Genomic DNA, 16,561 nt, shown 5'->3' with positions numbered 1-16,561 from the left:
ATTAAAAATAAAAATTGATTTTTATGATAAATCAGTGGTGTTAAACCCCCTAGCAGCGATCTAAAAAACTTAAAAATATGTTCCTGTCTCTTTCGAGTCACTTTCATTAGGCCACCTTATATATTTATAATTAGTTTGTATTTTATTTGATAACTTGAAATCTTGATAAGTGAAACTTTTTCCTGGCAAGTCACGGTCCCAGTTATCGAAGTTCGACCGTATCGACAATTGAAAAAATTCGTTGTCAAAACAGCATGAAGCACGTAAATTAAATCAGCCAGGCATGTTTACTGTTAAGATTTCCCTCTCCCAATTAAACTTTTCTTACTGTCTCGGAAAATTACTTTTTCCACCCTTTTTTCCCCGCCGATTTCCGCATTCCTGCGAAATCTCGTGGAGTTGAGAAGCTCCCCCCCACCCCTGACTCTGACTCGAGATTGGCCTGTCGAGGAATTCGCGCTATGCAGTCGAATTAAATTAATAAACGATGGGCCGAGATGCTATAGTTTTATTGCCGCGTAACGATCTTGACAGGTGCTCTGCACAACGTCACGGATATATCTTGATATGGTGGACTGGCTGTTCGCGCACATCATGGAATTTTGTGCGGCGTTCTCATTAGCCGTGAATCATTGCCTTAAATTTTAAAATTATCGCCGTTAACGTTGTAGTTGAATGTGTCGGAATTGTAGCGTAATTATGTTTCACGACGGATTGATCGAGTTATGTGCGCGATTTTATTTAACAAGCTGGAAAGATTTTAACTCGCTCATTACAGGTGATAAGATTTGCATGTATTACCGATAAATTAAACTCCTTTTACTAATAGCAAATAATAAGCGTACGATTGATTAAAAATAAATCATGATGTTGGTCGAACTAACAAACGTGAGTGTCCTTGTTTAAATGGAATAAAAAATGATGTAGAAACTGGCTTTGTAACGTTCCAATATTGATCAGTCCGCCATGTAAATCGTCCATTACCTGTGATTCAATTAATAAATATTTATATGTTTACAAAAAGTTTTCCAATTTATTTTTCCGTTTTTATCAAACCTCAACAAACAACTAAGCACTAAAACGGTTGTGTGTTTAACATAACACAACAACACGGGGAAATAAGTTCCTTATCTGGGGGCATAATTAAAAGGCTTGATTAAAGTTCATTATTTAAATATCATGACATGTTAGGAAACAATCCAGCTCGGTTTACATGAATTGCATTACCCCGCACACACACAGCCCATAGACATTACTCCGTAATTTAAATCGACCCGAAACTTTTAATCTGGAGGACGAATCTACCAAACACACCGCTGTTGCACGACACCTATGCACAGTGCAGAAAAACCTCAAAAACGTATACCTCACATTCAACCCTCGAAAAGTCCTAAATTCTGTTAAAAAATGACAAGATTTCATCTGTTTCCAATTGGTTTAGTTTGTAAAAGACTTGAAACAAAAATAGAAGCATTAAGGAATTCACATGTTTGATGGGGGTTGACGTTACTGTGCGCTAGCTGCAATGTTCGATGGCATGTTAAGGGGTCGGGGTTATTGTTTTGTCTATGCACAGGAATCTAGATGTCTTCGGCCCTTCGAGCAATAACCGACGAGGGTGCTCTTTAATGGATGCAAAACTGCTCAAGACGTTTACGTGCTCCCGAGCAGAGGTTTTTAATGAGGAATTAGCAAGCACGATAAATCCACCCGGGAAACAACGCGGGTCGTGTGGAAATGCATCCGGAACTGTTTCTGGTTGTGATTAATTGGCGACGTTTTTGGAATAGGCGGATGAAATATTGAATCGATACGCCGGCACTAACTACCTGCAAAACGAAACGATGTTGTAACGGTATTAGTGGGAATCTTGCAAAATATGTAACGTCAGTTAGACAAAGGCAAAATACTCGTCTTAATCATCTTTGTGTGATTGTGTGCCAAATCATGTCTTGTTTACAATATTAAACTGAAGCGTACAAATTGTGTTGAACCTTTCCAGTGTTCAGCGTTCCATAATTCATATGTGGTATGGTATTCCGCTTGTCTCGAATTCGTTCCTCCTAATTTATATCGAATTTCGCTTCATCTCGACAAAAACCGTGCGCCCCACTAAATAATTCAGCTGGGATTAGCCTTAAGGTTGCCACGAATTAACTATCTGACTACATAAACGCACTAAAAGACAACATTCCCCTTTCACTAAGGCCGGATAAAATATCATTGGCTATCAGTGTGTCCGAGCAGGCCGATTAGTTAGTCGATCTTAGGAGGCTTATCGTCGTTATGATGGGCTTAAGGGTAATCCCCCCTCTTCAGATAGTGGGCACACTAACAACTGTAATCAGGTTAAAAAGTCGCCTAGGAGGAGATGGTTACTTGTGCGTATGTGACTCACCGTTCCATACGTGTATAATTGATGAGCCTAAAGAATAAGCTGACAGCAACTAGATTTTGATCGTCAGGCAAATCTAAATCGTTTAAATCTCTAATAAGAATGGGAAATGAAGGTTGGGTTGTCGATTTACTAAGCCATTTATGGTTTTGGGAGAGCTAGCTCAAATTTGGTAAGGCAGTTTTAATTGATGAGACAGTTGCGAGGAATAAATTGACTGGAAGGATTTTCTAATGTCCCTAGCTCATTTGAATAAGAAATGGGAGGAAATAAGTGTTTTTTGATAAACTTCTTACAGAAATGTCGGCTTTAATGAAAAAAAAAAAAAAAATGCTACAGATTTCACACACAAAAAAATATTTATTTCTTGGAGTTTGGTATATTCGCATAAAAAGTTTATTTAAAAGTTTTTTGTATTCGTATGATAATAATAATCAACGTACATATAACTTGTAATTCTCTCATAGCTAATAAAAAATATGCCGCAATATTTTCTATAAACAGAAATATTACGAATATAAAAGGCAGCAGCAGGGTTTTGAATAATTAAAATGGTCTAATTAATATTCGAGCATTCCATCAATTAGTGAAGTTTGATGCACAGAACTAAACAAACTGGCTGAAAGCCCCGGTAGTGGAGTCTTTTAATTATTTAGAATATCTCGTGGAATGAGTTTGTAAAGCAGAAAGTTGAGTTTAATATTTCGTATTTGCATTTCGGAATGGCTGGCTCATTCACTGCCATCCGGAAAATATTAAACAGATTAATCAAAATTAAAGGGACAGAACTCCCGGATTAGATACTTCGCTGATCATAGACCTTGATGTGACACGGGAACTAATTTTATTATGAAGTTTGTCTTTTAAACTTGATTTCGGAAGGGAAGTTTTTCAATAATCGGAATTGGCACCTAACTAATGGGCGGCAACCAACACCTTCCCATTTCGTTTCAGTTAATTATTTTAATTTAGAAATAAATTGAAACACTAATTGTCAGGAATTGCAGAAACTCTCTCATAATTTTATACTTTTTAAATATTGATTAAAAATTTAATCAAAAGAAATTCCCAATTAACTTTAAATTATACTTGAATTTTAACCTACAATAGTTTGTACACTTGGCAGTGGATGGTGAACACATGTAATTTCAGTTTTTATTGAAACGATTTAAATTAGTTGTCAGTCAGTGTCAAATTTTCAATATTGAATTTAATGAGACAAGTCCCGTCCAATTCACACTTCCAAAACGGTCCATCTCTTTACATTGCCCAACGTACCGTATTGACTCGTTCTTGTTGCTTGTACAATTTAAAAGTCATTATTTGGGATTTGATTGAAACAAGACAGGATGAAAATAAAAACAATTACATGAAGAATTCGATTCGTAATTAACATCGTGTCCGTGAGATTAAACAAAAATGTTTTATTCAATACGGGTTGATGATAATAAAAAGAATCAGTGCATAAAAATTTCTCTTTGCATACCTTTGAAAACAACTAAGTCGACTCACTTTATTGCAGCAGTAACGTTATTTTTACTGCCCTTATCCACCTTTTTATTGTCAGACGTCTAGGTAATAATCTTAGATCACTTTATCTTGATCAGGGGAGTCCCCCCTCCATAAACCGGGCGATATTGTAAATCCATAGATAACGGGGCTCTCAACAGGGGGTGCCTTCTTCGCCGGCGAAGTCGAAATCCTTACGAGGAGATGGTGCTGAATGCAAAATATCATCTACGACGCCATCGAGATATAATGGGTTTAATATGATTGTAAGTTGAGCCCTGGACATTAAGAGAGGGCGGCCGCCCCTTCAATACGCAGTGCGTGAGCGGAATCGAAAGCACAGGTGAAGTGAGGGCAATTTTCTTGTTATCGATCTCATAAATGGATAGATAACATAATGTACACGAAAAATTTCGGACGAAAAGTTTGTATCGAAACTGTTATTGAATCATGCAAGTTGGAAGTTTATACAAAAACTACTGTACTAAATGTAACTGCTTTAAAACAAAACCGCATATATAAACGGCCCGGAAAATAAAAATGTTTCTTTGAAATTTTAAATCCTCCCTTGTAACTGTACTTTTTTGCTCATAAAGATTTTAATTTATTATCTTCATTATCAATTTTTTCTCCAGATAATTACACACGTCTCAGAAATTATTATGTAATAATCTACCCATGTTAAATGAGATAAACTGAAGGTTAAAACTGTAAAAATTAAATATAAACAACTTTTAGCACCTTGTGCAGACATAACAAATTACAAAGTGAAACATGTTATTAGTCTAGCTGTAACAGAAACAAATATTTTATCAGTGAGGAATTTCAAAATTGCCACTCACACAACAAGAGATTACTGCAACCTTGTAAACAAGCTTAAGCAGCCAGATATTTCATCAGAATAAAATAATTAATTTGTCAAAACGAAATTTCGAGCCGTCACATAAAAACGTACATAATAAGATTACACGAGCTGTAAAGAATATTTATTAGGCCATAATAATTTCAGCTTATGTGTCCATAACTTTTCATTTGTGCCATAAAAAATTTTAAACGCGACGCCACGGAACGCCGCGCTTTATTTATTAAACCATGGGCCGTGCGATTTAAATCGATTTATTCGCACCGCAATAACGCAATTTCCGAACTAATAACTCGATTTTGTTGCAGCGTACCACCACGAAAACCAACAGCCACCAAAAATCACCGAACACCCGGTCGACACGAGCGTCGCCAGACACGAGCCGGCAACGTTGAATTGCCAGGCTTCCGGTAAACCGGAACCGACCATAACATGGTACAAGGACGGGGTCCTGTTGAGAACCGCGCCGCAGGACGCGCGGAGCCATCGGGTTCTGCTGCCGGCCGGAAGTCTTTTCTTCCTGAAGGTCATGCAGAGCCGGAAGGAGTCCGATGCGGGAGTCTACTGGTGCGAAGCCAGCAACGCACTGGGCAAGGCGAGAAGCAAGAACGCCACCTTAACTGTTGCAGGTAAGAATTTTTCTGTGTGTCAAATGATATGGTAACTGTCACACCCAGGTGTTGAAAGGTAGATGTGGCCAACTCCTTTGCAGTTCTTTAGTATCATGTAATGGTCTTCATTAGCAAATAATCATGAAAGTTGAAGACTCTTCAAATAATCATGTGGAAGGAAGGAGGGATTAACTACTTTGCTTCTTTGATTAAATACAATAGTAAAAGCACTTTAAATTAGACTATTCTGTGTTGAAGAGATCAATTTCTTTGCAGTTTTTTAGTTTAAATAATGTACGATAGGAAAGTCTATTAAAGTTGAAACCACTTTAAGTCATTTTTTTCCTCTTAATCAAATGATACTAAGGAAGGGACCATTTCCAATTCTTTAGTGTAAAGTAAAAAAGTCGGTGACTACGAAAGAAAAAAGAGATCAGTTCCTTTACAGTTCTTTTCAAAAAACTCCATAACAGCAATGAATTATGAAGGTTGAAAGCACTTTAAATTTAAGATCTCTTCCTCTAAAATTGATAATTAAAGACTTCATCTAAACTGAGACAGAAATAACCAAGTAATTCTGATTTTAGAATTCCATTAAAACGGTGACAGTTCGATTCAAATATACGGTTGTAATATTGGACGTTCCCCTTTTTTAAATTTTAATTTAATCCGCCACCTTGTCTATGATTTATAATGATTATGTCGTAAATCAAGCGTAAAACTTAATATAACCCGCAAAAATTCGGGGGCGCCTTTGACTTTTCCAAGTGCGGTTTAATGATTTCATCCGAGCATAATTCAAAATTCAATATTATAAGTAGCCAGGTCTCCCCCTTGGAAAGTCTGTTTTCCTTTCGTTTCGGGCTTAAAACGAAAACCAAATGACAGAGCATAATTTCTGTTTGCTTATTATATGGGCTATCGCGTTACCGGGGTTATTGATTTTTTCAAGATAGAGGAGAGTCGATTTTAATGAATCGTCATTGTATAATACGCTACCAAGTTAAGATATCACGTTGCATTTAAAATAGATAAGATCCATTTCACTATTTGAACATTATTAAGCGACCAATTGTCTTTGTAAGACTACAAACTTCGCTGCAACTCAAACTCAAAAACTTTAGGAATACTAACTATGACGATTTAACTTTGCAACTTTCTGAACTACTTTGAGTCAAACAAAAGTCGGTAATAAGGTACTGAGTCATCGTCGAAACTGTGCCATTTAGAAACCGAAACAAAAACAATGGTGGCATTTTACGGCTCTCGAAAATATTCCTGAAACGTCTGGGCAATTAATTCTGGTTTATTTAAAGCCCTGTGAACGGGAGCGGCCCAAAAAATCTCGCACAAACAGAAGCACGGCTAATGGAAGTCCCTTTCTGACGGGAACATCAAAGTTCGAACACAAACAAAATTAATTATGTTTAGGAAAAAATCCGATTCAGTATAAATAAGCATGTTGTAAATTAATGAGCTGGCGAAATGTGAAAATTGTGGAAAAAACCGAATCTGTTTAGATTGTTTCACTTGGTATAATGTCAAAGTATGAGAACGGAAACTATTAAGCAAGATTTATTTTCTAATTATCTAACATGCGAGTAATGAAACGAGCTCGACAGGATTGCAATTTAGAACACGTTTACTTTGTTATTTTTTTAATCAATTTCGAATGTTTAATTAAATAATAACTGACTAAGGCATATACTTCGCATTAAAATTACTCGGTTGATTAATAGACTCGATTATAAAAACTTAAACGCAGTTTAACACCAATTTGTACAATTAAAATATATTTTTAAACATTCCTTAAGCACAAAGTTTTACTTCGTTATTATAAGTGTTATAAATGAGTGAATTTCTGAACACTTTTAGCAATTACCAATTAGCAAGTATGTGTGATCCGCACTTTTGGCAAATGTAATTAAAACCTTTTTACACCAAAAGCCTTTATTAAAAGCTTTCCTCTCCTCCATTCAAATTCGTTTAATCTCTGAATTCTTGATCACAAAACCACATGGTCCGTATTTACGTGAACTGGTGTTCCCCTCGATGATCCATTATTTAATGTTTGGCCCGAATACGTCTTTTGTTGACTCAATTTAGCTTTAATCTTCGACACGGAGTGTTTTGGTTGGCTTTCGACAAACACCAAACCGTAGGGCCACGAATTAAAGCAAATGTTTAGGTTAAGGTCCTGTATATGCTTTTAGTGCGCAGAGACAAAGATGAGACCGTTCATTAGGGGTCGCTTTCGGAAATATATAAATAAATATTGACCTTATGTTTCACATACATCTCCTTGACAGATTGCTAGCATAAAAACAACAGCGACGGGCACGGGACTCGGGGATCCAAAGAGGAACACATAAAATTTTAGTTGAAAGTGGAATTCCTCGTTTTATTGCCGCCTGAACAAATATGCAATGTTGTAGCTAATTGACTAGTCCACGTTTAGAAGTTCCCAATTAATTATCCCCTGCTAAAAACAACGGTTTGTGATTTTTAGTTTTTCATTTCGAATATCGATGTTGTGCCAGATTTTCATTTGCAATCAATCACCAAAAATCCAGCGGCTTTGCGGTACGCTAAAAAGATTTATAGGCCATTTCCGGAATCACGCAACCTCGTGCCTCAAATCAAATACGCACAATACAAATCATTTTTTTTTTTCGGGGCTAAAGTAACCCAAATTTAACCGACTCATCCATCCGCTTTGTTTCATGCGAAACGTCACTTTCGTGGGGGGTTTCGTGATGCAGTCAATCGATCGCGTTAGATGAGTTATAAATAAATTACTTTTTATTTTTGCCATACGAAACCGAAAATATTAGGTATTACTAGGTAATAATGTTCATAATTGCATATGATTAGTCCGGATTAATGTCGTGAAAACATGCCATTCGTTTTAGATCCGGCTTTTGTGGAAAATTGAATAATAATATGTGTTTTTGTGTGTCGACATTACGGCAGAGAATAAATCAACTTGTTTTTAATTGAAAACTCACTGGGTTATAACAATTACATGCGCAACATTGAATTTTAAATAAAACACGTACGGCAGCAAAATCCATGTTGGCAACTTGTGGTGAATTTGCCGATTTGCATTGGAAATGTTTTCGCGTTTGCACTTTTCCTTCAGCAGTTCGAATTTATACCGTTTTAAAAAGGAAAACAAAAATACTTTTCTCCATAATAGAAATCCTAGTCAAGTTTTTATTGAGATTCAAATTTGCTTAAAATCAACACTAGATACTTCTATCCACCTAACTCGTAGTTCTTATAAAACTTTATTTTAAGTGCACTTTGCTGCGTTTTATAAAGCCGGGCGCATTTCATTCATCAACTCACCGAAGGTTCCAAGATTTATGCACCGTCTATTGCCCCAGTAAATCCGGCTTCCAATCTTAAATCATAATTCAAAAACTGGCGGCGATAAATTTCCATCAGCGCACGGCTAATTGACTCTGATTAAACCGAATAAAGATTGAAACAATTGTTTCGTGCAACTAGAGGCGCGCATTTGTCAATTTATTTTATTAAAATAACGCCGTTTGTCGCGTGGGCTTACCGAACCCAACAATTAATTGTGGGCTCTAACACGCAGCGACGGCAATTGCCTTTAAATTACGAATAAACGCATCCTTCCTGATATCGTAAAAAAAGAAGATTTATGCGTTGGTCGCCGCTAATGATCGAGATTGGATCGATTCGGTCTGGAAATGTTATTTTTCCAATAAAGGAATATTAAAGGGGCTCGACCGCGTAATCTTGTTATTGTTAACATTTGTGCGCGGCTTATCAAAAAAATATTTTACTTCGGTTCAAATTTAATTAGTGTAATCCTTTTGTCGGGCAAATACAATTTTAGCATTTATTTTCTTCATGACAAAGCCCGAGGTAATTACTTTCTAATTTTCTTTATTCCGTCTCCGGGAATGCTCGCTCGTTCACGTCAAACAAACCTCTTCAAATTCATTTAATACATAATGTACCGAAACGAGTGTGCTTTGCTTGTCTGTGTGTGTGTGTGTGACGCAATCGAAACAACACTCGGCGCAATTAAGATTCCAGTGAAACAACTTTGATCATTTTAATTAATAGTTGCATAATTTATGGACTGAGCGTTTTGCTATTTATTAGTTGATCTCTTGGCAAAACGCTCAAATCCCTTAATTTATCATCACTTTAACCCAATGAGGTTAGTGTAACTATTATTTGTGTTTGATTATGTTTCTACAAAATTAATACAATCTGATTGAATTTGCTCTTTAGCTTCTTCTTTGAAACTGTTTAGAGACAGACATTTCAAATTCTTGGATTTATTCGGGCAAAGTTTTACAAACTAATTCAAACAAAATTAAATAAAATATTTTTCAGCTTAATTAGATAATTAGTTAATTTTATGGTAAAGTGTATGCATACACTCAAATCTCTTAATGTGTCTTCATTTTAATCTAATTTGTGAAGATTGTACCAAAAGTTTCTCAAACGAACTGAAGTAATAATCTAAATAAAGTAACAAGTTACCATACCATTTTATTTTGATAAAAAAATCAATGTATAAGTTTAATTCCACAATTAGTTGATCTTTTGATAAAACTCTACACGCCCAAATCTCATAATTTGTAATCGTCAAATTAAAGGTTAGTGTGCCTATTCATTGTATTTGATCCTCTTTTTACAAAATAAACACAAACCAATTGATTTAATTGTTTACTTTGTTCTTTGAAAGAAGTGTTTAGAGACGGACTTTTCAGTTCTAAAGATTCTTGGATTTGTTTGCTGATGGTTATGGCAAAAATTTGTGAAATATTATAAACTTTTCAAAACTAATTGAAACATAATAATTCTAAATAAAGTAACAAATTTATTTGTTTATTTATTTCTATAAATAATTTAGTAAATCAAAACTAGATAATTAGTTAATCTTATGATAAGGTGCCATACAAGTTCAAATCTCTTAATGTATCATCATTTTAACCCAATTTGACCAAAATCAACATAAACTAATTGATTTTATTGTTTAGATTCTTCTTTGAAAGAAATGTTTAGAAATGAACTCTTCAGTTCTTAAGATTCTAATATTTGTTCAAGATTGTATCAAAAGTTTGTGACAGATCATAGTTTTTCAGAGACCTAAAGAAACAACAAATTACTGTACCATTTTATTTTGAAAAAAAAATCATTATATCAGCTTAATTCCATAATTATCTTTTGATAAAAAGATAAATCTCTTAATTTTCATTTAATTTAAGGTTAGAGTATGTAATATTTGATTTGATCTAATTACCTGGTTCTTATCAGTATCATAAAGTTTTCCAAACTAAATAAAACAATAATTTTAAATAAAACAACAAATTACTGTTTGTTTTTAGATTTTAGTTAGATAAACAATGGATTATATCAGCTTAATTAGATAATTAGCTAATCTTGTTTTAAGTTACTACACATGCACGAATTTCTTAATGTATCATATTAATAAGGTTAGTGTAACTATTATTTTTGTTTGATCCAATTTGATAAAAATCAACACAAACGAATTGTTTTTGTTGTAGTTTATTCTTCTCAAGAAGTATTTAAAAACGAATTTGTCAGTCCCAAAAATTGTAGGTTTGTGTTATAATAATAATAATAATAATAATAATCTATATGAAACAATAAATTACTGTACAATTTTATGTAGATAGAAAATTTAATATATGAATTTCATAATTAGTTGATTTTTTGGTAAAAGACTATACCCACTATACTATATCTCTTTAATTTGCTATCATTTTAACCCAATTAGATTAATGTAACTATTATTTGTGTTTGATCCTATTTATACAAAATAAACACAAACTAATTGATTCTGTTGTTCAATTGTTCTTGAATTATACCTTTAGAGAAAATCCTTTTAATACTAAATATCCTTAGATTTGTTTGACAATGATTGAACTATATATTTATGCAATATATAAATTTTCAAACAAACATAATAGTTTTAAATAAAATACAAATTTTTATACTTTTTCAATTAGACATCAAAGGTCTATATCAGTTTAATTCCATAATTAGTTGATATTTCCTGAAAACACTCACACACTCAAATCTGTATCACTATTTTAATGATGTTAATGTAATTATTATGTTTTTAATTCTATTGCTTAGTTTCTTCTATGAAAGGTGTGCATATGGAATTTCCAATTCCAAAGATTATGATATTTATTTGATGGTGAATATACCAAAAGTTTTTAAAATATCAAAAATATATTCAAACGGACTAATTGTTTTTTTTTTTTTTTTTTTTTTTTGTTTAATTTCTTGCCTCAAAAGTGTGTTTATAAAAAGATTTTTTAATCCACAAAATTTGAGGTTTATTTGGTGGTGAATAAACCAAAAGTTTTTAAATTTACACAAATGCCTCTCAAACGAACTGAAACGTAATAATCCTAAATAAAGCAACAAATTACTGTACCATTTTATTTAGACAAAAAAAAAATCACTACATCAGCGTAATTTCGATGGTATTAATTCCGCAATTCCGCTTTCGTTTCGAACGCACTCGTGCAGTCCGAAACGCAAAATTCCCCAGCGTAAATATTCAAATTCGCTCAGCTAAACAAGGAATCGCAATCGTTCCGCCCTTGCCCCCGGAAAAAGTTAAAACTATTTAATCACTGTAGGTAGGCAGCTTCAAAGTGAATCGGAAACGAACTCGAGCGGGGGGCGAATCGAACTGTTATCGGCGACCCCGCGGCTTTGTTGTGAATCCGGACCATTGTTCCGGGGGAATCCGTCGGAGATCACGGGCCGCGTAGTCAAAATAAAGAAAAAATGAAATTCGCAGCAGCGGCACGGGTGTATTTAGCGATTCACGGGCCGATGGCTTAAAGGGGCTCGCCGTGCGCCTTTTGTTTGTGTTGCGGCCTAAGCCGAAATGGCCGCCGCGTACCTTGTGCGAACCGTTTTATGAACGGCAACCCCTTCGTCGCTAATGCCTCCTCCTAAAACTATTGTGCTTGGCTCTTTGTTTTCCGCGACCGCTCATCAAAAATTCAGGGGATTTGCGGCGATATGTTTCGAGCCGCTCGTTGCGGATTCGCGCTGAGATAGACGGATTTTTCGCAATCGCTCTTTTGCTTGTTTATTATCCTAAATAAACAGGGGATGATTATTTCTGCACAGTCTGGTGATTTTTCCTTATGTTTTAACGGGCTGATTGCCTTCGACATCAATATTCTGAAACACTGCAATAAGGAATTTGTATGTTTATACCTTACTTTACTACTTTATACTTTTACAAGAAGCAGTTCAGAAAAAGAATAGAAGAAAATTTTTCAATTTTTATTTTTGAGTCAAATAAAAAGCACACCCCTGTTATTTATTATTTTATATTAAAAACGTACACGACCTGCTAGTTGCCATAAGTTAAATTATACATAAATTTTGTTAACGGTACATATTATTTAATTATTATTTTAAATGTAAAATAATAATTAACTAATATATAACACTGAAGAAGTAACGTACACACTTTTATTTGTACGAACAGAATACATACAATGAATTATTATTTGTTATTTTAAATGTACCTTTAACAAAATCTATATGCAACTTCAACTGTTTTTCTTTTTAATTTATGACGCAGCTCCTGATGATAAATTAATAGGCCAAAACATTCAAGTTTTATGTTAAAATAATGAAAAATAGCAGGGAAGTAGTTTGTTGTTGCTTGATTAAAAAATTAATAAAAATATTACTGTTAAAATAAATATGGCAATTCAAAATATTATATTTTATTGTTGTTGATATACTTTGTACGTACATGTAAGTGGAAATTCACACTAAAAAACTTATTTACATATTGAAAAATTCTCTGATATTCTGCTTAAATAGTTATTTACAAGTTAAAAACTTACTTATCTTTCGTTTCATTTTTATTTTGTAAACAGTTTATTCCTTTTTACTAATGACCTGTAAAAATTAAAATAACATCAGGAAGAAATATAAATACATATTATAAAATCATCCGCCAGTTTTAGTTTCATAGAGTTAATTATTGTTAATTGTTTTAAAAACACAATTTTATATATATATATATATATATATATATATATATATATATATATATATAATTCTATTTTTAAATGAATCTGTTTAACAATTTAATAACGTTTTTAACTACTGTAGTAAAAGAGAAAGAAGAAAGTAGTAGTAGTAAAAGAAAGATAAACTGCAAGTGAAAATTCATAATAAAAATACTTAATTACTTATTTAAAATATTTTAAAACGTTTCTCTAATTCTTCCGATCAAAAACATTATTTAAAATGTTTCTCTAATACTTTCGATTTAAAATTATCATTATGGGAAATGTAAGAAAACGCATATAAATATTTAAATTTCTTTTCCTTTTTATTTCGTAATGCTTGCAAGTTTGCTTTTATTACCACTTTAGAAAATTACAAAATTAATTCATTGAAAAACATATTTTTAGCTTGTATGTTTATTTTTAAATAAATTTATTAATAAAATACCAGTAAATTCTCTTAATTTTAAAATTCATGTAATTCAAATACATTTTTAACTCTTCTCAATATGTTTTTTGCTTGTATTTCTATTTTTAAATAAATTAAATAAGCTTTTTTAATAAATTACTGGAAAATTCTGTTAAATAATTTAATAAAGCTTGTAATAAATTAATTTATCATAAAATTTTAAAATTAATTTAATTCAAATACATTTTTAACTCTTCATTTTATCATGCACATTGTACCAATATAAACCATGATTTTATTTTTTTGCGTTCAAATATTTTCCCTTTATATAAAAATTTAATTAAAAACTACCGATACGATTCTATAAATAATCTACTTACCAATCTATCATTCAATACGTCGAGCCCAGATTTATTTGATCAATCCGAAAAATTCATTATTTCGACTCTAAACGAAAACTTTAGATGGCCGATGCAGCGGAAAATTATCGTGTGCATTTCCCCTCTAGGATAACTGTCCTTTTTCATTAGTGCAGTTTTGTAGTGTACTTGGGGAGAAACCCCCAGACGCCGAGGAACTGATACCGTAGCTCAAGATACATCGAACCTTCAAAGCGAAACACTAACTGCAAGTTTACGATTTAACAAATTTTCTGTTTTATGCATGCGGGCTGAAAGATACAAACGTTTGCTCCGTTATCTATTATAATACCTTAATCTCCCCCATGTTTAAGCAACAGAGGGAACAAATCTTCAGCGTTTCTTTTTTACGTTACACATATTATAAATAAAAATTGTTTTGTTTCAGGTAAGACCGTAAAACCGAATAAAAAATGAAAATATCTTACACGGGGGTAAGTTTGTACATTTAAGAAAACATATGTGAACGGACGGAAAGGCCCGACTTCACCCTTAGGTGCACTGGTGATTTATTCATTTATATTTTTGCGACCATATGGCACGTCAGTTTTACGGTTGACCCTCGGCAAATCATCAAAGAGGTGGTCCGTTCTTTTTCCGCCGTTTTTATTAATTTCTTCTCGCCCCGGCGAACAACAGAAGTTGGCCGTAAAACGCGAAAACGTATGACAGACGCCCGCGAGATTTATCTCAAATGGCCGGATAAACATAAGGATGAAACTGACTGAGAAACAACCGATAAATACATGTGGGAAACGTGTTTTTACACTAGCGGGTTTTCTTTTATTGTCGGGGATGATTTATTTGGAATTAAATATATGCGGGAGAATAAAATATGTAACAATTAATTAGAGTGTTACAATATTTGAGCCTGTGTTAATTAAAGTCCTGCTTCACACAAAATATTCACTATACTAATTATTAATATATGTAATGTTGTGTTTTAGTTGCAGACATTTTAATTAAAAAATACTGTTGAGTCGCTATTACATTTGCATAATTTAAATTTTCCATTCGGCTGTTGTTCATAATCGAAATTACATATTCATAATTGTTAATTGAAAAATTGTTTAATTTCGCAAATATGTTTATGATTTCAAATTACACAATTGTAAATAATGACCGTCATAAACATTATTTACGATGTATTTATAGAATTGTTTCAAAGTTTTACAAGTCATTAAAAATTTATGCCACGTCTAATTTTTAATTAAAACAATAAAAAATTATTTTGAACTCATCCACTATACTATACATTTTTTCTCTGTGAACGTATTCTATTTTTTATTATTTGTCCGTTTTTCGTTGACCTGAAATACACCAGCAGGATTTCATAACAACTCAGTAATTACTCATTATGTTACGTTCACGTGTTGTTTGCCGCCAATTATTTGTTCATTACCGCCGTTAATTTCACTTACCGACGCAATCGATGTTTCTTCCAGTTCCAAAGTCGCCAGTAATTGGACCTTTGGTGGCTGAAAGACGATTGTGCCTTAAGGTGTTTGTTCCATGAACTGATAAAACACTTCCATTAACCTCACGTATTGTGGGGGCCATCTTCCGTCGGAGACAAAACCGATATCGGAACGTATTTACGAGATTTACATCCTGCGACTGGATCCGATAACGTTGTCGTGAAGGACCTTTAAAAGGGACGCGGCTAATTTCGTTCCCGGAATGGAACATTATCGCTTTCTCATCTTTGGAGCCGCCGCTCGCCTTTTTTGCCCGTCCCTAATTGTTTTGATTAATAAAGTCGTTTTGTGAGGACCAAGATAATTATGGATAAACATTTCTTAAATGCCCCCTTTTCAGAATTTCGTCCATTAAAAGTAGATTAGCGTCGTATTTTTGCAACAGTGCATTTTCCATGATGACAGGATGTTTTCAATTTAAAAAAACGTACTCACTCTAACGGAGGTAACGGAGCCCGAAAACAAGGGAAAATCAAACACGACCCCAGATGTCAAGGAGACATCAAATTTTGCGACACAGCAGACATTAAGTGGAGAAATGGGATTTGCAGACTCGGTAATAGTGGCGAAAGCGTAAAATATTCAGATCAAGACACCACCTGCTGGATGATGCAGAAAATTGCCAATAACTCAACGTCAGCGTTTCGGTTTTATTTTTTCCTGTCCCCGTCGATTATGGGGTAGCAGTCTCCATGGTTGCGCTCGGAATGGAGTACAGCAATTTGCAAGAAGTTTTATGATTAACATTTTTAAATACGCTCTTCACGTAAGACATCTAAACGATGGGAAACTGATGTACAAACGGG

The 16,561-nt window shown here is 33.7% G+C and overlaps 1 protein-coding gene across 1 annotated transcript in view; it reads left to right on the top strand.

Annotated features, from left to right (window-relative positions):
- LOC109608881 (roundabout homolog 1-like) overlaps window positions 1-16,561 on the top strand; it is a 146,085-nt gene that overhangs the window by 100,134 nt on the left and 29,390 nt on the right. The window contains exon 2 of the mRNA XM_049962083.1: window positions 5,075-5,395. Coding sequence (XP_049818040.1) covers window positions 5,075-5,395 — 321 coding nt within the window. The remainder of the gene's footprint in view (window positions 1-5,074; window positions 5,396-16,561) is intronic.

Source organism: Aethina tumida, chromosome 1 (genome assembly GCF_024364675.1).
Source record: "Aethina tumida isolate Nest 87 chromosome 1, icAetTumi1.1, whole genome shotgun sequence".
Lineage (NCBI taxonomy): Eukaryota > Metazoa > Arthropoda > Insecta > Coleoptera > Nitidulidae > Aethina > Aethina tumida.
The sequence above is the reverse complement of the archived record's forward strand: the minus strand, read 5'-3'. Positions and strand labels throughout refer to the sequence as shown.